The sequence below is a fragment of the Notamacropus eugenii genome, chromosome 4 (genome assembly GCF_028372415.1).
Source record: "Notamacropus eugenii isolate mMacEug1 chromosome 4, mMacEug1.pri_v2, whole genome shotgun sequence".
NCBI lineage: Eukaryota > Metazoa > Chordata > Mammalia > Diprotodontia > Macropodidae > Notamacropus > Notamacropus eugenii.
Window position 1 is genome coordinate 216,572,665 of NC_092875.1, and position 24,383 is coordinate 216,597,047.

Sequence of the window (24,383 nt, forward strand, 5' to 3'; positions counted from 1 at the left end):
AGTGTACTGAGGCTGTCCATGTGTAGTTTTCATTCTCACTACATAATACTGTTTTACAGTATAGAAAAAAATACTCAATTTGAGGCCACTGGATATGGATTTATGACTCACCTTTTTCTGAGCCTCATCTGTAAAATGAAAAAGTTGGATTAGATAAGCTTCAGGGATTATTCCAACTTTCTATTAATCAAACCTATTTTCTCTATTCCTTTTTTTTAAAGGATTGGAGGATAGCAAATCAGGACTATGTTTATAATAGTAACTTTTCAAAGAAAAAGTTGGATTAGATAAGCTTCAAGGATTATTCCAACTTTGTATTAGTCAAACCTATTTTCTCTAGTCCTTTTTTTAAAGGATTGGAGGATAGCAAATCAGGACTGTGTTAATAATAGTAACTTTTCAAACACTTGAAGAGAGTCATTATCCCTATGTCCTTTTACTCTATGATAAATCTACCCAAATAATTTGATTTTCTGCCAAAAGCCTGTGGCTGTCTCTCAATTCAGTTAAACATTTACTAAATGCCTATGACATGCATTAAAAATATTCTCAAAATCCTGCTTTTTAGCAATATATGTGGAGATATATGGAAACTATTTATGGAAATAGTTCTTGTCAGTAAATTATTAATGATTCTCTGACAAACTTTGTTTAGGTACTTTGACATGACCTAACATGTCAATAGTTAATATTCTATTTAATATATACTGTATGTGAATCCAGTATCATGTATAGTTTAATGATTTAAATTAAAGAAGTGAAGAGAAAAAACTCTACAAAGCTATTAGGTTCATCTCTCTACTGGTGAAATAATTTCCCTTTGTTGTATTTTCATGCATTTATTCCTCCTATTAGTGCTCGTAAGCTTATCTCTACAGATCACTCTCATCATTCTTTTAACAGTACAGTCTGAGGGAGAAATGTATAAAAATGGAGACAAATTCATAGTGAAACATTTTATCATTATCTTTAAATGCCTTTTTTAAAAAAAGAAAGATCTTAACAGATAATATCTATATATCAGATCTAAAAATAAATACATCAAAAAGAGTAAAGAACACTTTTGAAGTATTACTTTAGCTAGTGAACATGATATTTTCAGTAAACAGGCCTTATTCATGTCTCTTCAACTAGTCTTCAGAGCATTTTGCTACTGCTAAAAACCAAAGCCTACTTACTGCTGGAGACAGAATATTGTGAAGAAAAACAGCACATATTTCCTCCTGAAAAAGTTTGGCTCCCAATTTTGAGTTGGAAAATATGCAGGAAAGAAAAATATGTGAGAAAATACTGGATTCAGATTTGATTCCTACAAGCAAATGGCAAAAAAAACCTGTATATTAACTAACTACATAGAGAGACTATTTAAGGAGAGATGATGAGCCTAATATCCATTAGTTCAACCAGCCTGCTTTTTCTTTTGATTTCTTTTGATTTTCTTTCTACAGGTTCATTTTAAATTTCCCAACAGTGTACCTCTCACACTTTGCTTCACATACCAGATAGGATACATCACCTTGAGAGATTTTTCCTGAAGTTAAATTTCTAAGTATCTTGTGCCCCTTTTATGTTAAACATTTTTTTTTGCCTAAATATCATTCATTTCTGATGTTTACATAATGACATAATTGTTCTCCTCCTTAAACTCCTCTCGGTAAATTATGAGAAAAGGCATAATGTAGTAGATAGAGTGCTGGCCGTGGAAGTCAAGAACTCCTTAGTTCAGATCCCAACTCTGAGATTTACCAGATGTGTGACTGACTAAAGACAAGTCACTTAACCCCTTTGAACCTATTGCTTTTTCTCTAAAATGAGTATAATAATACCTGTAGTATGAACTCAGGATTGTTGTGAGGCTTAAATGAAATAATTCAGCTAATTTAGCTATTTAATTAATGATAAATATCAGCCATTATTATGAATATGCAGTTTTTATGGCCTTTCCTTCTAAAGTAATTCATCTATTTTCATAGATATTTCACTTGTTTGACTGAACTTTTAATTCTCATGTTACCATCAGTAATGCAAGTTTTAGATTAGCATTCCACTGTACACATGGATTAACTTCAGCTATATTCAGATACATAAGCACATTATTATAAATAATAGAGGCAGTTTGTATAATAGACACAGTGCTGGATTTGAAATAAGAGGACCTGGGTTTAAATCCTAGCTCTGTCACTTTCTAATTGTTGTGATCTTTGGTACATCACAACCTCTGTGGTCCTGCCACCCAGGGTTGTTGTATCTATAAAGTGCGATAATATTTGTAAAGCATTTTGCAAACCTTGAAGCATTATACAAGTCCTGTTATTGTTTTTTTCTCATCTGTAAAGTCATAGGATTAGACTGGATGACCTTTAAAGTCCCTCTACCCTGTGGAAACACAAAATGCTTTTACTTTATATTTTGGAGGTAGGCAACTGAGTATCTTGGAAACAAGTAGATCTTTTATGTAAGTTCTCTCCCATTTCTCTTCATCAGGATCTGTGGTGAGAAAGCTAAACATTATCTTTCCTGTGGTCTTAGTTTCAAATGAAAATTTTAACTATTGTCAAGGAAATTTAATTCTAAATCTTAAAGATTTTGTCTTTCAGCTGGCCTCATAGACAGCTGCATAGAACAGATGAAACATATCCATGCACAACTGAACTTAGATTCCCTGAAGCCTAGGAAAAGGGGGCCCAAAAAAAAGGTAATTGTAAAATCTACAAGTTTGTTATAAAAAAAGAATGGCCTTATAGTCCGCTTTTCAATATACTCATTAGATTCTTTTGCTAGGAAATGATGCAATACAGTTTATTATAAATTGAATATTAATCTGCTGGTTATATGTAACGAGCAGTCAGATGAGAGAACATACTGATAGATGTGCATTGCTTATTTGTAAATGATATTATCAAAGTCTTAAGGATTTGGAATTATATCTTGATATGATAATTTTCTAATCCTTTAGCTGCAGTTTAGATCCTGTCTGTTTAAAGATGTATTATGTTTGCTCATATGAATGGTACTGTGAAAACTTATTAGTGCAGTCAGTAGAAAAAAATTAGGTATGAATCTCACTATCTGAGCTTTTATTCCAAAGCCAATATATAAAATTTATATCTATGTAGATGTCAGTGTTCCGTTCTTATGAATATGACCATTACTTATTAAATATATCTAGTTTCACATTTGTTATTCAACGCTGATGGATCCTGCATTTCTATGATAGCAGTACTTCTTACAGTGATTGCAACCTATCCATACCATATGATCTGGTGCATATCAACTCTTGTTAATATCATACTACAAATTCTCTATGGCTACGAGTGAGAGGAGACTCTCATTGTTCTGGAAGCCATTCCCTAGATTATTTAAAATTATGTAGTCACTAGTTGAAGAGTCAGTCAGCACAAGTAATTCCTTGCTTTTCTTATCTGACTGAGCCATCTTCTTTTCCAGTCATATGTCTGATAATATCACTCCTGCACAGTTTTTCATTGGTTACATGTTTCAACCTGTTCACATCCAACAGACACCTCTGTTTTTCCCTTTGGATGGCTTATAACACTGAATTCTCTGGAGGTAGAGCATTCTGTGATTTACAGCCAAATAATATCACTGAAATAACAGAACTTTCCCATACTGCTCCTTCTCTCCCATGTCTCTAGTATGCTAGTCATATCCTGATGGAGTAAATCTTACAAATGATAAGTTCATTAATCATATAGACATGTGAAACATTTTTATATACACACTAGAATAAAATTTCTTTCAAAATTTTGGGAAATTAATATTGTTTCATCAAACTTTTACTCTACAAAACTGGCATTTTTTTATAAATTGAGAAAGATTTTTTCTTTAAATTGAGATAAAAACTGGCCCAAAAAGTAATTTGTAACAATGGTGTACATATTTGTCATGGTTTTTCTTGCTCTTTTTTCTAGTGCCTCTTTGAAGTAGAGACCCCTTACTTCATCATTGAGAATGTCAGGCAACACCTGACGTGATTGAAAACTGTACAGTACTTGCATCACTTTATTGAAATGAAACATGGAGCCTATTATATGTCTCAATTCCTCTGCACTTGATAGAACAGAAATAGCTTTTTTGTGGTGAATGAGTTTGCTGAGTTACGGTCATCTTTCAGAGGTGGCTAGCTTGTCAGCATCTTCAAAGTTACAATGGTCAGGCATGACTGAAGTTCTGCTGTGTTATAACATGAACCAAAAGAGGTACTGTATATAAGAATATCTGTGTTCTGTTCTTATGATATTTTTCATTTGTTTTTTATTTAAACAGGAGAACGGCTTTAGGAAGGAGCTGAACATTGCCATGCAGATACTAAGAAACTGCCTTTATCAAAATACTGAATATAAAGTAAGTAAAGCTTCCATCTGACTTCTTATAGCAGTCGTAAGCCTAAGCATTTTGATTAGTATAAGGGATAATATAAGATTTAAGTGAAAAAGTTCCTTGAATTTTATTGTTTTTAGGTGCCACAATTGAATATTTCATAAACCTGGTACTAATAAATGAGTCTCTCATCAGAAATATTCTCATTCATCAAAGCTTTATATACTTTTCTTGCTTATATCATTTCTTTAAATTTATCATTTAAACATTGGTGTCATACAGTTGAAGCAGACTTCTGCTTCTTGTTGTTGTATACCCTAATTTATTTCTGGGAATTCTAATTTTGCAATTAATAAGATGAAATGAAAGGCTAAATAATAGCATGATATTTTGAAAGAAGTTAATTAGAACATCTTTTAATTGCATTTTTGTTTATCAGTAGAGAAAGTGAGTGTGTTTCAAATACCTTTTGTGGTCACTAGTTTCAGTTATGTCTGATTCTTTGTGACCCCATTTGGGGTTTTCTTGGCAAAGTTATTGGAGTAGTATTTTCTTCTCCAGCTCATTTTACAGATGAGGAAACTGAGGCAAACAGGGGTAAGTGACTTGGCCAGGGTCACACAACTGTTAAGTTTCTGAGGCACCATTTGACCTCAGATCTTCCTCACTCTAGGCCAGGCTTTCTATCCATTGCACCACCTCACTGTCCCGCAAATACCATACAAGAGCATATATAGAGCTTGTTGAGAAGTATCATGTCTTTAAGTCTATCTAGTAGAAGTCAAGAGTTTTTTAATTTTAGTTCTGAGGCCATTCACTTTCTCTGTTTTCAATATCTGTAAAATTGCAGGAAAATAGGGTAATAGTACCTTAAGGGTTTTATTTTGACCAGAAAATTGTGAAATTGATTTAGCGTTTTGGGCCATTAATCTCTATTTGGTTAGCAGTTTTATATGGAACATTAAAAAAAAAAAGCATCCCCAATTTGAATGCTAAAACATTAATGGAAATGTGATAATACTTCTATTTGGAATTGTAGTGCATGATATAATTTCATTATGTTCAATTTGGGTATAAGAGCAGACATTCAAGACTGCTCGAATTATGCTGGCTTTTAGGAAACATACTTGAAAACTATTTCAAGGATATATGACAACTCTGAAGTAGATTGTAAATTATTATCAAATATCTAACACTTGAAGCTTCCAAGAACCAAGAAATGTTCTTCTATGTTCCTGATCATGTGTCTTTAGACTGTTACTTATATAGCACCTTAAACAGTAGTCTTACTTTAGAAAAATCTTAACACTGGTGGAGGTAAGGCATCCCATTAGTTTGTACTGTCATTTTTATCAGAAATATATACTTGTGTGTCAGTCTGTAACCTAACCCTTTTCACAATCACTTGGCAGCCAATAATGAATATTTTCAGTATTTACAATTCATTCAGCCAGTGTTTATTGGGCACCTACTGTGTGCAAGACACTAACATCATTAGTTTTATCATAAATTTATTGATTACTTATGTATATTTGCATAGCAGTGAAATATATTCTGTGTATGAAAATTCTTAAATCATAAGAATATCAGTAAGTAAAATATAATGCCCTTAATTTTTTAATATGTTCCTTTGTATTCTTCATAGGGTACCGTAGTTTGCTCACTAGATAAGCTCCAACTATAAATATCTGATGCTAAATTAGTTCTTATTAATGTAACTACCAATTTTGGATTATACCAGTCATGATGTAATCCAGATATATATGGAATCATTGTCAATCAATTAATTATTAAAATATTTTCTGAGTTACTTGAGCCAAGAACAAATCAGAAGTGAGTTAATATATTAAATAAAACTATAAAAAGAATTTTTTTTAATTTCATGAGATTAGGAGAGATAAGCATATGCTAAGGTACAATTGAATAATGAGGGAATCAATGAAAATTTTCCAGTATTTGTACTTAGGGTTTCTTTTTTTATTTTGGATTTTAGTTATATGGTTTCCAGTTCCTATTACAACATATTTCATTTGTTATGCCTGTACTTTTTTGTTACTGTTGTCTTCATTGTGATCATTCCTCTTTCTCTGAACCTTCCGGGCTTCAGAGCAATTATCAATAATAACTGTTGCTGTTTCACTCCCAGCCTGAGGTTTTTCTTTTCTTTACCTCATTCAAGCTGCCATGCCTTGGCTACTTCTTAAACTAGCCTATTCAATGAAAGGGTATTACCTCACTCTAAGTGAGTACCTGCATAGACCTTGGCCTAAAGGGGTCAGGGTCTCCCAGAACATCCTGGGTCATCTCCAGTCATCCTGAGAATATCCGGTCACTGAATTCAGGTAGCTCTGGAGAAGTGAGGCTGGTGACCTGCATAGCCCTCCCTCACTCAAAACAAAGTCAAGTGCAAGTCATGTCATCATTTCTGTGATGGCATGGTCTTCTTCAGCAATGAAGGATGAAACAACAATCCTCTTTCTGTATCAGCACTATCACAAGAAGTTACACCTCATAACAAAAGCATCCATATTTCAGTTCTGTTATCAATGGATTTTTTAATAATTGAATATTCTTTATAAAATTTCTAAAGTTATTTTTTGGCTTTTGGGGTTATCCATTTTTCTGGAGAGACTGATACTTGAAATTGGAATATCAGACTCTAAGTTTTATATAAATTCAGCCCTATGAGTTAATTTTGTAATTAGTTTTGAACCAATAAAAAGAAACTTTCCTTCTTTTGTTCTTTTTAGAAACTGGGTACATTGTTTAATATGAGACAATAGTTTTAGTACAACCAACAAAATTTTAGAGTATAATACACAGATCCTCCATTGAAGGAATAAGTATTATGCAGTGAAAAATAGTTCATTTTCATAATAAATCTGAAATACTGAAAGATCTTGAAATGGCTTCTGAATCATTAAGAAAAGATTATATGAAGTATAATTTATGCTTAATGGATTTTTGAATAGTTACAATATAATAAAATCCATTTTTAGTTTACAGAGCAATTTGATGTTAATTGGAATTTGTAATTAGGTAGAATACTCCACTTCCTCACCATTTTGTGATAAGTAACAGTTGACTACATACCATTGTAACAGCATTCTAGACTAACTTGTTTCCTTTAAATGTCTTTGAACCTTCCTTCTAGCTATTCTTATCCAAAGAAAATGCAAGCAGAATCACTTTCAAAAATGCATTCTTAACAAAGGCCTGTTCTGTGTTATGACAGCCAAATGTGGTACCTACTGTTGCTGAAGGGAAATATTGAATCCCTTTGAAATATGTGTACTTATTCTTAAATCTCACTGCTAATTTTCACCGGAGAAGGAATATTTTTTTTAACAGTTGACAGTATTTCTCTCCATTTTATTTCAGTGTCTAGTTTTCATGTGTTTTATTTCATTCTGTAATTGCGTTCTTTCTGAGTCATCTTATATACATTTTTATTCCAAGTGTGGCAAATGAAAATTCCAAGAGACAGAATTTCCAGGTAATTAATAATCAATTTATTAATTGGCTAGCCAGTTATCAATAAGTTGATAGTCAGCAGTTTCTCTCATTAACCAGAGACACCAAAGGAGACTCTGTGCGTTCCTTCGGATAGGGAACTTGACCCTGATTGTTGGACAGTTAATGAGGAAATAGGCTAAAAGTCTTCAGTTCCTCCTGCTGAGAATATGGTTTGATCTTGAACCTCTCTGGCTAGTTTTCTCCCTCATCAGCTGAGTTGCCCTGAACTCTAATAGAGGGGATTAAAGACAAAGAAATATGTTCCAGGGCTGAGACTAGCTTTTGCTTACAGAGTAAACAAAAAGTAAGGGTCCTTGCTTTGTCTGTGCCCATGTATATGCCTTGGGTTTGGGAGAGATTACCTTACTGAATTATACCCATCAGAGACTGACTGACGTTTTCAGAAGTGGAGTCTTACCAAAATCGAAGGAAAAGGACAGATCACAAATTAATAATTCGTTATTAACAGAATAGTATAATATTAATTTCTCTCACAAATCATTCTATATTTTCTTCAAAAGGCAACAGCACTTCAAGCACATCTTGTTCCTCTCATACATTCTTTTTGGCCTTGGTTTCTGCTGGATGATTCATTGATGAAGGTGGCCCTGCAGCTGCTTTGTGTCTATACTGCAAATTATCCAGCTGGTAAATATATTTGTTAAACATTTATTAAACTCCTGCTATATGCCAGTCACTCTTTGAAGTGCTAGATATACAAATAGCCCCTGCCTTCAAGAAGCTTATAATTGAATGGGAGAAGACAACACACAAAAGTCTGAAAGGCAAAGTGGGAAGAAAGGAAACCTCCTGACTTGGGGTGGGGTGGGAGGCATAGTGGAGAAGGTAGGAAGTCCCAAAGTAGTGAATGGACCCTTCCCATTATTTCCATCTCTTAAATTCCTTCCCATCGTTCAAGGACTAACTCAGGAGCATCTTCTTTCATGAAGCCTTTCTTAATCTGTGCCCAGGTGAGTTCTTTCCCATAGTTTTTGGTAACAAAGGAACATTCAGTTTTGTCATGATTTCACCTATTTTTCACACTATGTTGTATGTCAGTTACCTGTTTTAATACTTTTTCTCCCCATTACATTATAAGCTTGAGAGAAGGGTCCATATCATATCTATTTTTCACAAAAAAAATAGTTGAAAAAAACCTCAGGCCACCTTATTTAACACATTTCTGAAAAGCATGCCCCCTTCAATAAATGTAATATGTATATTTCTATTAAATATCTTTTAAAAAAACAATGTTCTAGCCTGTCAAGACCATTTTGAATCCTGACTGTCAACTATTAGTCCTCCTCCCTTTGTGTTATGTACAAATTAAATCAGCATGCCATCTATGCTTTCTTTCAAGTCAGTGATAAAATATTAAATAGTAATGAAGTTGTCATTAAACTCATAATGACTGTGCTGTCAATCTGGCCAATCAGCTGGTTCTGAATATACTTAAATTTGTTGTTGTCCAGGCCCATGTCTTTCCTTTTCCTGAAGAATTATATGACAGACTGTCAGACATTTTGCTAAATCTACATAGATTATATCTATGGCATTTCCTTTGTCATCTTGGCTTCTTATATTGCATTGTTCATGAGAAGTATTTGAAAAAAGATTACTGTAAAAATAGTTGTATCTAACATACAAACATCTGTTGCAGAGGATGAAGAATAGAGAAATTCTACAAAGAACTTGATAAGACCCTCTAAGTTAAATTAGTATTTACTTTAATGCTTGATGACTTCATTGCACAGGTGGAAATAGGTGAGGGTTATAAGGAATATATTTGAAAATGAGGAACAACAATAAGAAATAAAAGATCAAAGGCTCGGTAAAAGTCTCACTCTGTATATATATTTTCTTTGAGAAATGAATCAGAAGACACTTGGATGTACTAACATAACACTACAAAAGTATTATAGATTATATTTTAACCCTAAAAATAACAACATTAATAATTCAGATTTATATAGCACTTTAAGACTGGCAAAACACTTTACAAATATTATCTCACATTATCCTCAATATAACCCTGGGGGGTATTGGCACACCACTGACTTATTGGAAGAAAAAAATCTATATTAGTGCAAAGCTAGGAGAAAGCATATAAATTAGAAAATGATTTGATATATAATTAAAATGACTCCCTCCTGACCTATTTAAACAAATTTTAATAATAATAAATGGTATATAGACAGAAAAAAGAGATAGATACAGACTGATGATTCCTTAAAGCAATTTAACTGATGTAAATCAATTGACATAACAAGGAGGCAAAAAAGAGCTCCAAAAGTGCCTTATTCAGCCAATATTTTATTTACTCGTCTAATGGAGAGATGTGATAGCTAAGAGCAACAATGATTTCGAATATGAACTCATTTGAAAAATGTCTTATGGAGACAGATGATAGATTCTGGGCAATATTTTCTTATTAAAGAGAGAAGCAGTGGAAGATAAAAATCAGTTTCAAGAAAACTTGGTAAGAGACTTGTATTAAAAAAAGTTACCCTAATGACTTTTAGAGATAAAACTAAAAGAGCAATGGAAAGGGATTAAGCATAACACCTACTATGTGCCAATACTGTGCTAAGTGCTTTAAAAATATTATCTCATTTTATCCTTCACAGTAACCCTGTGAAGAAAATGCTGTTGTGATCCCTATTTTATAGTTGAGGAAATTGAGGCAAACAGAGGTTGAGTAAATTGCCCAGTGGAAATGTTTTACATGATTGCACATGTATAACCTATATCTGATTGTTTATCGTCATAGGGAAGAGGGGAGAGAAGGAGGGAAGGAGAGATAAAATTTGGAACTCAAAACTTTTTTTAAAAATGCTAAAAAATTATTTTAACATACAATTAGAAAAAAATTATTCATGTATGTGTGTGTGTGTGTGTGTGTGTGTGTGTGTGTGTACACATATAAATTGCCCAAGATCACATATCTAGTAGATGTGTGAGGTCAAGTTTGAACTCGTCTTCTTGACTCTAGGCCTAGCACTGTATTCACTACACCATCTAGTCTTACAAAATATGAAAAATGGAAAAGAGCACAAAAAAAATTATAGCTTTTTTTCCTTAACTATTGAGAACATTGCAGACCATATTTGGATTCTGACATAGTCCAAGATTTGCATAATTGCAGAGAAGATAGAAGTGGCAGTAAAGAGAGTAAAGATAGACAAAACAACCGAAATAAACCAAATTTATAAGAAGGGAGTTCTGTGCCAGAGAAAACAAAGTTATGAAGGCAGTGAGGGATCATTTCACAAGACATCCAAATAAGATACTAAAAGCATGGGAAATTTTTGTAACATTAATACTCAATGAAAAGTGACTGAAAGAATATCCACATCTAGTGACCTATGTACCTACTTCACCACTAGTGACTCTCTCACTTGTTGATATCAGCTCCTGTAAATTCAGTTTTCAGCCCTATGCAGGTGATTCCCAGATCTCCATATATAGCCGCAGTCAGTTTACTGAGTTCCAATTCCACATGGCCAACCTGTCTTATGGATGTCTCAGTTCTCAAACTGAACATGTCCGAAACAGAATTCATTCTCTCCCCCGATGCATCCCTTCCTCCACTTTTCAAACGAACATCCCTTTACTGTTGCAGACCTTATACTCACCTAGATTTGCAGCACTGCTATTATTACTCCCACTCACCCTACACATCCAATCTATCACCAAATAGTGTGTTTCTTTCTGCACATCTTTTCTTCACTCACATAGCTACCACCTAGTTCAAGCTTCATCACCTCTCAACAGTATTAATTAAACAGTCTTCTGATTGGTCTTCCTGCCTCAAGTTTCTACTCTCTAAGCCATCCTCCACTCATCTATCTAAAGGTATTTTCCTATAGAATAGGTCTGACCATGTTACCTTTGTTCTCTACTCACTAAGCTCCATTGCTCTGTTATCTCCAGGATCAGGTATAAAGTCCTCTTTTGGCATTTAAAGTGCTCTGTAATCTTGTGTCATCTCCCAATTGCAGGCTCCTTATACTTTGCTCCTTTTTGCACACTCTGATATTGCTTCATTGCCCTCAGTCCTCTTCTTTCCACATCACACTTCTTTTCCCAATCCTATACCTTTGTACTTACTGTCCCCTGGAATGTTCTTCCTCAAATCTGCATCTTAATTTCTCTGGCTTCCTTCAAGACTCAATTAAAAGCCTATTTTGAAAGAGGCTTTTCTTGGTCCTTCCAGTTACTGGCGCCTTCCCCTCTAAGGTTATTTTTCATCTATTCTGTACATATCTTTTATATACCTAGTTATTATATTTTTTCCTCCATTAGGATGAAAGGTCCTTGAGAACTAGAACTTTCTTTGAGTTTCTTTGTTTTCTTAGGATTTCACAGTGTATATATAGCAATATATATGTATATATATTGAACGTAGCAATCAATAATCAAAGTTTGTTGACTGACATAAGTTTTTATTTTCTTCCCAATTTTTAAACATTTTTATTTAAAGTTTTGAGTTCCAAATTCTGTCCCTCCCCACTGCCTTTCTTTTCCCCTCTTTGAGACATCAGCAGTTAGATATAGATTATACAAGTGCATTTATGTAAAACAATTTCATATTAGTCATTCTGTACAAGAAGACTCAAATAAAAGAGAAACATGAAAGTGAAAAATAGCATGCTTCAATCTATATTCTGTCAATATCAGTTCTTTCTCTGGAGGCAGATAGTATGCTTCAGTGTTAGTCTTTTGGAATTGTCTTGGATCATTGTATTGCTGAGAATAGCTAAGCCATTCACAGTTCTTCATGGAATAATGTTGCTTTTACTGTGTACAATGCTCTCCTGGTTCTGTTCACTTCACTATGCATCAGTTCATGTAAGTCTTTCCAGGTTTTTCTGAAATCATTCTGCTTATCATTTTTATAGCACAATAATATTCTATTACAATGATCAGGATAACATTTTAACCAATGACTTAGGTAAAGCCATAGATTACCCTAAGCTAAAAGAGAGTGTTAACACTTTGAATGACAGAATCAGTCTATCAAAAATGTCCTCATGGGGTGGTGGTATAAGGATATAGTAGTTATTGTTAAGTCATTTCAGTCATGTCTGACTCTTCATGATCTCACTGAGGTTTTCTTGGCAGAGATACTGGAATGGTTTGCCATTTCATTCTCTAGCTCATTTTACAGATGAAAAAATGAGACAAACAGGGTTAAGTGATTTGTCCAGGTCATAGCTAGTATGCCTTAAAGACTAGATTTGAACTCAGGTCTTCTTGACTCCAGGCCTAACACTCTATCCACTGTGCTATAGTTGCTATTAAGCATATGGTATGGACCTACATACAGGGAGAAAACCACTCCTTTTTCCTGGTTCATCAGGGCAAGTATAAAGGAAATGGTCTCCATTGAAAATTTCATGGGGAAGGCATATTATGGATTAAGTCAAATATTAAAGACAAGAAAATATAAGGAGAACTTATTGAAGAGGCAGAACTTCTAGTGGAATTTGCTCAGTATAGACTAGGTTCTGCTGGCTCAGTGGATGGTGTGTGACAGAGGGATAGTAGGGGCAAAGTAAACCAGAAGAAGAAGAATAGGGCTGAGCTGCAGAGAGGTAAGAGAGAGGAAGCAGAGGAAGGTTATTTCTACTATATAGATAAGAATAGAATATGGTAGAACCACTAATGAAGACAGCTTAAGAAACCATTAGGTCCAAAACAGAAGTATGAACACAAACATGCTGTTAATTTACTGCTTATTGTTTTGGGTAGATGGGCAGTAGTTTATAACTCAATTGTAAAACTGAATGAATTGTAATAAACTGTCATTCTTTAAGGTTGCAGTTCTCTTTGTGGGGCAAGTTGTGTACAGTATCCTGGTCAGCCTGCTTTTAGAGGAACACCAAGTAACTCTTTGATGCTTTGTATCTTAAAATGGGTTTCCCATATGACCTCTGAGAATCCCACAATTCAGCAGTTGGCTTTTACACTCCTTGCAAATGTTGCCTTATCTCATGACTGTAAAGGAGTTATTCAAAAGGTAAGCACTTAAATTGTACTATGTATCATACACACAAATATCCAGTGATAGAGTCTATGGCAAAAGATAATACTTTGAGTACCTAATCACACAAATCTAAAATTCCAGAACACATGAAAATTAAATTGTTTTTAAGATACTATTTTTAGAAATTCATAAAATGAATGACATGCACTTTCCTTAAATCCAGTTGGCATATAGAAAATATTGGGAACCAGTATATGAAAATCACAACATTTTTTTATTTCTTAATTTTTTTTTTTTTTTTTGCTATAAGTGGTTATTCTGTACTTTCAAAAGTGAAGCTCCAAGACAAGTTTCTTATATTATTTTGGAATCATGAAAGTAATACATTCTATCTTAGTACTGTTAGCTATACCAAGTTGTGACAGTTAAGTTTAGATTGGCAAATTGCTTTCTGAAATCAGAGGATTCCTCACCACACCCTTTTAAAGTCATTTATCACCCCCTCTTTTTAATGTAGCATGCACCTCAGTATGCTCTCTGAGCCTATGTTGCCAGTATTCTGACTCTTCGTTGTTGATTTTGGCTTCATTTAGTTTGTGAATCGATAACATTGAGCACATATAATGTTGCATGATGCACTAAAGCTCAAATGGACTACTTTTTAGCCTGTAAATTGGTGCAGTATCCTCCTAGGTTCTGCTGCTCATTCAAGGCTTTGACCATTTTAATTGAGTATTTAGAACAATACAATTTCAGGCTGTGTTAGGTTCCTGATTTTGAAAATTGATTGTTAGGTTTTCTATAATGTCTTTTTCTATGGGTATCATAAGTCATTATAAAACTACTTCTGTTACTTTTCTGTATGTTAAGACCAAACACTGAAGCTTTTGTGATATTGTTTACCTTATTATTCACCTTAAAGGAAAATTAAGAAAATTGCCATCTCCTTTATCTTCTTAGATAAATAGAGATACATTTAGAAGTCTAATGATGATAGAAAAAGATTGTATTCAGTTGTAATTTGTGTGACCCATTCCCCCCTCCAATCCACCTTCCACACCATGCCAAATTGATATTATCAAAGCACATATATGACTGTGTTGCTTCTCCACTCAAGTGGTTTCAATGACTCCTCGTTCACTTTAAGATAAAATAAAAATTCCTGTTTGTCATTTAAAGCCCTTCACGATCAGTGAATATGGATTATGGAATACCTTCCCCAAACACACAAGATTGCAAGCTGCTTGAGGGGAGTATCTGCTTCACTTTTGTATTGGTATCCTATATACCTTGCACATAGTAGATATTTAACAAATGCTTATTTGATTGATTGATTTCAGATAGGAAATAGTGATAGAATGGATACATTATCCAAACCAGAACTAATAAATAACCATAATACCTGATTTGAATTTATTTTCTTTTCCTATTCTCTCCATAGTGTAATTTTTAGTGAGTAGACAAATAGACCAAAAATGGATAAATGATGAACCATTAGAGGGCCTAAAATCACCCATCACAAATGGAAAAATCAGCCTTGAATAATTGAGATTTTAAATGAGTTCTCTCCATCCCTCATTAAGAAAAGAATTAGTAAAAACTAAAATTTTTAAAGTTTTCTCTACTTTCCTTTGTAGTTTCTGCCTGGAAATACTGCAGATTTGTTTCTGAAAGGATATTAGTGGAAAGGGGAAAATAATATTGGGGAATAGAATATAAGAAAACTAGCTAATTAGCTATCAAGGGACAAGTCAGATAATCAAGAAAGTGTTAAGTCTCACGAAGAAAATAATATTCTCTCTATCTCCCCCCAGAGTAATTTCTTACAGAACTTTTTATCTCTGACATTGCCAAAAGGAGAAAATAAATGTCTTCCTGATCTTGCCATTCTTTGGTTGAAGTTCCTTTTGAGTATTTCCTCTGACGAAGATGGGCAACAAATGATCCTGAAACTCAGTGGCTGTTCAGATTTACTTGTTGAGATGAGCAAATATAAACACAAAAACAGTCCCCATTTACCTCTTCTTATTCTTCATAATATCTGCTTTAGTCCTACAAACAAACCCAAGATACTAGCCAATGGTAGGTACTCAAGTAAATATGTGTATTATGTCATGTGGTTATCTGTTAAAATAACCTGCATATTGGCCAGATGTTTATAAAGAATTTTAAAATTTATCATCTGAAGCAAGTAGAGAAATATGTCATCCTTGGCAAATGTGAAGGGGGATGGTGGTAAGAGAGGTGTGTCTCACAATATTTTTTTCTACTTTTTTTTTTACTTCATTTATTCAACTCAGCAAACATTATGAAAGGCTACAATGCTTGTCTGCAGTGCTCTGTACTAAAGGACTGGGGATACAAAAATGAAATAAAATACAACTCGTCTCCTCAGTCTTGCAGTCTAGTCAAGGAAAATAAGACAAGTAACTAAAATACAAGTTAAAATGTAACATGCATATAGGAGAGAAGGTCGTTAAGATTCGATGTCATGTTTTACCGTGTGCATATCTGTATGAGATGCTTTTAATCATACTTCAGTCTAAAACATACATTATTGCACCAATGTGTATACACTCACCAAGGCAGTTTCTAATCACACCTTAATAAACAGTTTCATGTGTTATGTCAAAAAAATAAAATCAGAACCCATCATAACATAATGGTCTACTTTCTGGTGATGCATTTATTCAAACTTAGGCTTGTCCTCATGGATAGTCTTACACCAGTCTCGTACTCCAGATTTCTCTAGCTTGATGGGACATGCCAGAATTGAGTTCTCTGGTATAGCCTTTAGGAGTCCAGTCATCACCATTTTGTTATGAGACATCAGAGTAGCACTTAGTGGAGGATTATTATCCAAAGTGGAAAATTTATGGAGAGAATTTAACTTCAGTTGTTTCCTTTTCATATCCTTCCCTTTTTGTGTGTCTACATATCTCCAGGAGCTACCTTCCCCAGAGCTCACATTTATTATATAGTTCTTCTGTGGGGACTTTGTCTATTGAAGCTGTTAACTGCTGCTGCTAAAAATCTCTTTACATTTCCAGAATTGTTATTGTTTTGAGAAAGGAAAAGGGTCATATGTTCTACTTTTTAATTTCTTTATAGGATTTAGATACTGCTATTGCAGCTAGAAAAATAGCAGGAAGATTACCTCATTATGTATTATTCTGTTATCATTATGAGGTTACTTCTTCTGCATCTGTTTTTTTGAAGAAAGACTGCTTTTCATTTCCATGAAGCCTGGAGGTCACTAGTGTTGGGAGCAGATAAGAAACTAGCATTTCAAAAACATAACCCTTTGGTTATATTTGCTATGAGAGCCATAGCAAACTTCAAAGATGGAGTATGGCTGAAACAATCTCTTTGAAGATGTCAACTAATCTATATCTTTCAGTAGAGCAAATCTTCATCTTCTGACTAGAAAGCCATGGATTAGATAATCTAAGGTTGATTAAGATAAAATTTGACTTTGGAATTGAAAATAGAACCAAGAAAAGAAATGGGCAGTTTTAACTGTCATATTGTAAGTGGACTATATTAGAAGCATATCTTGAGGAGAATTTTAAAAACTACCACAATTTTTAAAACTCAAAAATATGGTAATGATTTTAGGGGAGATTTCTGGGAAGGGAATTGAATGAGCTAGTAATTAAATGTTTTTGTTTTAGTTATCTTGTTTTTAAATATTTAGAGATTTAATTTATAACACACGAATACTTTCTAACAGTATCCTTCTCAGCAACATTGTAGAAGTGGTTTAATGAAATTACCTTTTGGAGTTCACATATGCCATGCTTTTTTTCTCAGTCTCTTGTGTATAAAACCTGAATTTTTTAGTTTGCATTTTTTTTGTATGTGTGTATATATAGAGTAATAGTCCAAAAAGACTTCTTATACATACACACAATTGTAAAGAGATAACCACATGAAAGATTAAGAAAATGCAGGTGAAGTATTTGGTATTTTACATGAATTGAAAGCAGTAAAAAATTACTATACCATGCCCATTTTCAATATGAATCCATTATAGTACAAGTATATTTCACTTTACAGAAGAGATGTGCTTTTAAAATAAAGTGACTATAAATCCACTTTCCCTAAGTAAAATATTACTTACTCATTGATTTAAAAAGAAAATAAACTTCGAAGTGACTTACAGTGGAAAAATGTTTTCCCCAATAGTTAATTTAAAAATTACACTTTAGAATTCATCAGCTACTTCCCTGAGTATTAGCATAAAGTGAAATGTAAAACGTTGGAATTAGTGGTAAAAGTACCCACTTACTCAGGCTGATAAAATCACAGATTTATCAAAGGATTTTATAAACCTTTTAAAATCACACATATTAAATAAGGGTTGCTAAGGTGGTGCAGTGGATAGAGTGCCAGGCTTAGAGTCAGGAATGTTCTTTTTCCTGAGTTCAAATCTGGCCGCAGACATTTACTAGCTTGTGTGATCCTGAGAAAGTCAGTTAACCCTGTTTGCCTCAGTTTCCTTATTTGTAAAATGAGCTGGAGAGGAAATGGAAAACCACTTCAGTATCTTTCCCAAGAAAACCATAAATGGGGCCACAAAAAGTTGAACACAGATGAACAAAATTAAACAATAAACAACAAAATATGAAATAAAAATATTTCTCACTAAAACTAATGACAGTGGAGAAAGTCACAAAGTGAAAATTATAATAATTTTAAAATAGTATTCTAGTTGATGTTTTTTTCTGGAAATAGGATTTGGAATATGGTAAAGTACCTTTATGCCCTTTATGTTGCTTGGTTCTTTAAACTTAGTTTTTATCTCATGTCGCAAGATAAATATTACTTTTTCAAACCCCTAACTTTATAAAAATGTTTATCATGTGTGATACCTTTTGTCATCTCATCTAATAGCCCTGGCTAGTAATTTATCTGTGCTTGTTTAGTAGTCTTTAGTAATATTGAGGGAGAGTTTATTTTTTCTGCAGAGCAGGCTTGGAAGTATAGTAAAAAAATGTATCATTATCATAACTGAAGTATAAAGAAAATCAATTGAATGTGAAAATGTACTGTTTACTGATTCTTTTGCCTAGAAAAGGAACTAAATTCTTGAAATTTCTTTCAATAGACCATGGTTATGTTACAGATTGTTATGTATTTTAATACTGTCATTTTTGTATTAATCTTAATGTAATCCAAGTCATAGAAAAGACAAAATGGAACGTATATGAAATGCTTTTAGTAACAAAATCTTATTTCTTCATTAGATAAAGTTATTTCATTGCTATCTTCTTGTTTGGAAAATAACAATCAAAATGTTCAGAGAATTGGAGCCGCTGCACTTTGGGCTCTCATTTACAATAATCACAAGGTCAGTATTTTATGACGTTATTTAACCTGAGTGTGGGGAACAGGAAGTCAGGGTTTCTAAAATGCATCCTTATTTACTAAAGACTTGGAAATAAGTTTGTCGTGTCATTTGTGTGCATTCATATAATTAATAAATTGTAGACGCATCAGATGAAATCAGGAAAATATGAACATTAAATGTTTTATTCTAGAATAACTTTTTTTTAGTTTGTTTACCTAGTTAGTGTAAATTCGAGGCAATATTGTTACACTATTTAATTCAGCAAATATTTAAGTAGCAATTATTTTCAAAGAACACGCATTTTTCTAAAAGCTATTTGAGAGCATAAAATATAGCATAATAATTTTCCAGTTTCAGGAAATATTGAACTTCATATCCGAATTTAATAATGAATCCAGTTCTCCATTTTTAAGGCATTGGATGCCTAAAGTGAGTGGGCACTTCTCATTCCTTCCTTTACATTTAATCTTTCATTATAGTCAATCAATAAACATATATTAATCACTTACTATGTGCCAGGCACTGTCTTAAGCTCTGGGGATACAAAAAGAGGCAAAAAGATAACCCCTAGCCTCAAGAAGCTTATCATGCATACAGTATACATACAAAGCAAGCTATATACAGGATAACTACAAAGTAATTAACAAAGGGAAAGCATTAGAATTAAGAAAGATTAGGAAAGACTTCCTAGAGAAGATGAGATTTTTAGCTGCTCCATTAATGAAGCCAGGGACGCTAGAGGTGGAGTTGGGAAGAGAGAGTATTCCATGCATTGGGGGATATGCAGTTAAAATGCATGAAGTTGGGAGATGGAATATATTTATGCAGGCCAGGTGAGATAATAACAGAATTATATGGATGGTAATGATTTGGGAGTTATTAAAGGAAGTTAAAGATTCTATTTAAAGAAACTAGGCGATAAGGAACTCAGATCAATCAGTCAAAAACCATTTATTAAGTTTGTTATTATTATCATCCATATGTTTCTGTTATTACCTCACCTGGCTTGCATAAATACATTTTATCTCCCAACTTCAGACATTTTAAATGTCTGCTGTGTGCCAAACACTGTGCTTTTGTGCTGCCCACAAGGAGTTCGAAAACAAATGAAGACAAGTATATGCAAACAAGCTTTATATAGGATAAGTAGGAAATAATCAATAGAGGTAAGACCCTAGATTTAAGGGGAATTGGAAAAGGCTTCCTACAGAAGGTGAGATTTTAGCTGGTACATGAATGAAGCCAGGAAACATCTGTGATGAGGAAGAGCATTCCATCAGTTGAGAGATGGCCAGTTAAAATGCCTGGAGTTCAGAGATGAGATATCTTAGGAGGACTTTTCTCTGTTGTATCCCTGAATGGTCATCTCCACCCCTGGAAAGCTTCAAGCATAGTTTGGAACTCAGTTCCTTTCCAGAAAACATGAGTTCTCCATCCAGGTTCTAATCACTGACCACTCTTTGAAGCTAGTCCATGATCACTTTTTTCTGTGTCTTTACAAAAGTAACCAGAAAAGCTTTGCCAAATGCTTCAGTGAAATTCATGTTTGCTATGTCTTGTTATTACCCTGGTTTACCAGTCTACGTTAAATCTATGTAGTCAGAAATAAGAACAAAATTTGTTTACATGACTTCTTCTTAGTAAATGTATCTTAGTTTCTTGTTTCTCTTTTTAAATGTTTTCAAACTATTCTTTAATAATACACTCTGGTATTTTGCCAGAAATCAAAGAAGAGCTCACTAGTTAAGATTTTGAAGAAATGATCTTTTTTTTTCATAAAATGGGTTCACATTTGCTGGTCTCCAGTGATGTGGCTCCTCTCATAATTCAAATATCTCCCCCAATCTTATCACATCCACTGGTTTTGCCTAGACCATAAACCTTTTCTCTTTTTGATCTTCTTCTCCCAAGCATAGCTTTAAATGAACCAAACAAAATAGCCAGCCCTTTAGAGCAGACATTAGTTCATTCTGTTTTTTAGCATTTCTGACATAATTCTTAAAGTAATGGATCCCTCTTTGTATTTTTCCTCAGTTATCTTCCTTCATGTTCATCTTCCACATGTTTTGTTGGTTATTGACCCTTTCTACTCTCCTTATGTATCATAAACTCTAAAATGACATGATCACAGACTTTCTAAGTCTGTGGGTCACTTAAAACTCTCTTCTTCTCTCAGAGGGAATGTGAATGTGATTTTGGGCCACCTTTATATGCTAGATTCAGCCAAAGGATGTCCAAAATCTAGAGTCTTACTCTAGGTTAATTTTGTTATTTTATTAATTATTATTTATTTTTAATTTTATCTTTGTTATATTTCACTGTGGCATGAAGTGGATTATAGATTATTTTGACTAACAGCCTTGTACCTCTATGGCCTTGCCTTGACCCATAAACCTTTAAGCCACAACTCCAAACACTTTTTGACCCTGTGGTCTAGATTTTCATCTTGCATAATTCTCTTTTCAGATTTTCATATATTCTCCTTAGTCTGCTAGAAGACGCTTGGGATAATTTTGCGCATCTGTGTGTGTCTGTGTGTGTAACACAGACAATGCAATTTTTAAAGGGATTGGTTTTATAGCAGAATGACTATTATATACCTTCCCAGGGATTTTTGCTATACATATTCTGAAATCACCATCAACTTATTTTTGCCATGTTTTATGAAGCAGTACTGAAGCTTTTCATTTCATTGGCTCCATCTTAATTTCTCATATCTTTTCTACATACAGTAGAAAACCAGCACTTAAATTATGTAGCAATGTGCCTAGACAGTTGGTTGAAAAGGTACTTCAGATATTCTGATGAAATGATGATGATAATGATGATGATGATGGTGTTGATGATAGATTGGGAACATCTGAAATCAATGCAGAGTGGTGGAGGAGGAAGAGGGAAGGGAATAAGTATTTAAGTGACTGTTATGTGCCAGGTTTGAAACACAGGAATGGGACAGTATAGAGAGGGAAAGTGAAGAGTGGGCAAGAGTATATAATGGCGTATAAATCTCTAGTTGCATTATTATAATCTGTTTCTTACTTGATAACATAGTTCACTGTTGACAGATGGTATCCCATGACACCTTGAGCCTTATAATGTGTGAATAGATGTAGTTATTGGAGTTCTTTGTATCTTCTACAGGCAAAAGCAACTTTGAAAACTCCATCAATAATAAGAAAAGTGGATAAAGCTTATGCTTCCGCAAAAAAAAGTAAGTTTCTTTCTTAGAAAATCTAGCTGTAGTTTGAAAGATGGTGACTTCTGAGTAAATAAACCTTTGTGCAGGGCACAGCAAAACGTCAATTTGCTAAAATGATGTTTCGCAAATGTGCAGATATTTATTGGTTGTCCATCCTTTTAAAAATTAAGCCTTTAGCAATAAAATCTGCTGGCAAATGTTTACAGTGTCATCATTTCTTAAAATTTGGCTGTGATTCTTCTCTGTCAGTTTTTCTTTATTTCTTTTGCCAGTGTGGTATGGAGATTTGTTTTTGTGTAAGAAGAGCTGCTGCCTAATTAAGATTGACCTTGAACAGCAAACTCTGATCTGACATCCGTTTGTTAAATTATAGTATGACAAGAAAAGATCATCACTCCTGTATATAATATGTCATCTTGTCAGTGTGATCATGCTATGAGATATGGGCTCACCATGACTGTCTTTTTAAACATTTTTTCCAGAATTATAAATTCTTTCTGAGCATCATTGGTTCAACTTTCTATGCTAAGTCATGGACCCTGAATTTGGCTATTCCAGAGTCCAAAGGAGTCTGCTTACCACTTATTTGTTTCTTCATAGTTGAACGCAAAAGCATTAGTCATGCAAGCTATGAGCATAAATTCTAGAGTTCGTTCAGTGTCTGATACCATAATGTTGGAGAGAGTGTTTTTGGAACAGCGTATACATTTGAGATTATATTTTGGAAATTTTTCAAGAGGCGTAGTTAGTTGCTTTGTTCCATTTTCTTCAGTAAGCAAGGTATACAAAAACTTTCACCAAGTCTTCCTTTCAGAGAAATAAAATTAAGTAATATGTGTATAAATGCATACTACAGTATTTATAGGTAAAACATTTATTTCCTTTATTATTATCTTATTTTAAATTCCAAATAGATGTTAAGTGATGCTTTTAAAGTTTCACATGTAGTATTAATTTTAACAGATTTGTTTTCTCTCATTTGTCTCTTATAGCTTTCTCAGACCCTGACGCAAACTCATTAAATGCCTATTATTTAAAATGTCTGGAGAATCTGGTGCACCTCCTTTTCAGCACATGAATGTCCTGTACTCCTCCATTTTGATTCTGACACTTACATGGTTAGAAAAGTTTGCTTCAAAGAGATATTGTATACTTTCAGGTTAGTGTGCACATTTTATCCAAAACATACAAAGCCTTTTGGAAGATACTAATGCCTTGATGCCAAACAGGAAGTAGAATTGACGATAGTCAAAATTCTACCGTAATATGATGGGACCACAAATAGCATCTGACAAGATGACAGAAAACAAAAACATGGAAAATAACTGGAATGTTTTTTACTTTTTTATATAAAATTGCTGTATGAATGATCATATTTATTACCTATTTATCAAAATAAAATATTTGGGAAACTAAACTGATTGAAGTAATTGTGTACTTATCTCAGACTTTTATTAGATTTCTCACTTGTAAATGGTAAATGAAATAATTTTATGGTTTAATTTTCTTGATTTAGCATTAGTTATAAAACTTAAAACTTATCTGTCAATCCAAGGTAAACATTATATATGTATTTTATCTGTAGCATCTTAGATCCTATGCCTGGCTTTAATGAAATAATTATTTTTTCATTCAACAAACATTTATGGAGCACCTGCTTTGTACAAATCACTGAGCTAGGCACTGAGGGAGTCTATCCATTAGGAATTTAGAATCTAGTGGTAGAAATATATGTGCATATGCACATACATACATACATACACATATATATATATATACACACGAAGGGATTTGTATGACAGTAATACAAGGGAGAGTGATATTTTGCACTCAGACGTACATTTAATAAGAGAAATAAAAAACAAAATGTATAAGAATTCAGTGAGACCTTCTGATTGAGGAGTTTAGGGAAAGCTTTATGAAGAAGTTAGCAATTGAGTTGAACCTTGAAGGATGGATAGAATTTCAAAAGGAAAAGATTGTGG

The 24,383-nt window shown here is 33.5% G+C and overlaps 1 protein-coding gene across 2 annotated transcripts in view; it reads left to right on the forward strand.

The window, feature by feature from the left end:
• The window catches only part of RTTN (rotatin), a 216,018-nt gene extending 192,203 nt beyond the window's left edge, over nucleotides 1-23,815 (forward strand). The window contains exons 42-49 of one of the 2 annotated variants that reach the window (XM_072604121.1): nucleotides 2,598-2,695; nucleotides 4,288-4,365; nucleotides 8,379-8,505; nucleotides 13,677-13,879; nucleotides 15,661-15,928; nucleotides 19,096-19,199; nucleotides 22,341-22,410; nucleotides 23,391-23,815. In XM_072604121.1, coding sequence (XP_072460222.1) covers nucleotides 2,598-2,695; nucleotides 4,288-4,365; nucleotides 8,379-8,505; nucleotides 13,677-13,879; nucleotides 15,661-15,928; nucleotides 19,096-19,199; nucleotides 22,341-22,410; nucleotides 23,391-23,476 — 1,034 coding nt within the window. In that variant the 3' untranslated portion in view covers nucleotides 23,477-23,815. Of the gene's footprint in view, nucleotides 1-2,597; nucleotides 2,696-4,287; nucleotides 4,366-8,378; nucleotides 8,506-13,676; nucleotides 13,880-15,660; nucleotides 15,929-19,095; nucleotides 19,200-22,340; nucleotides 22,411-23,390 lie in introns of those variants that run through there. The other variant, XR_011966004.1, reaches the window with a different exon arrangement.
• Nucleotides 23,816-24,383: the final 568 nt, after the last annotated feature.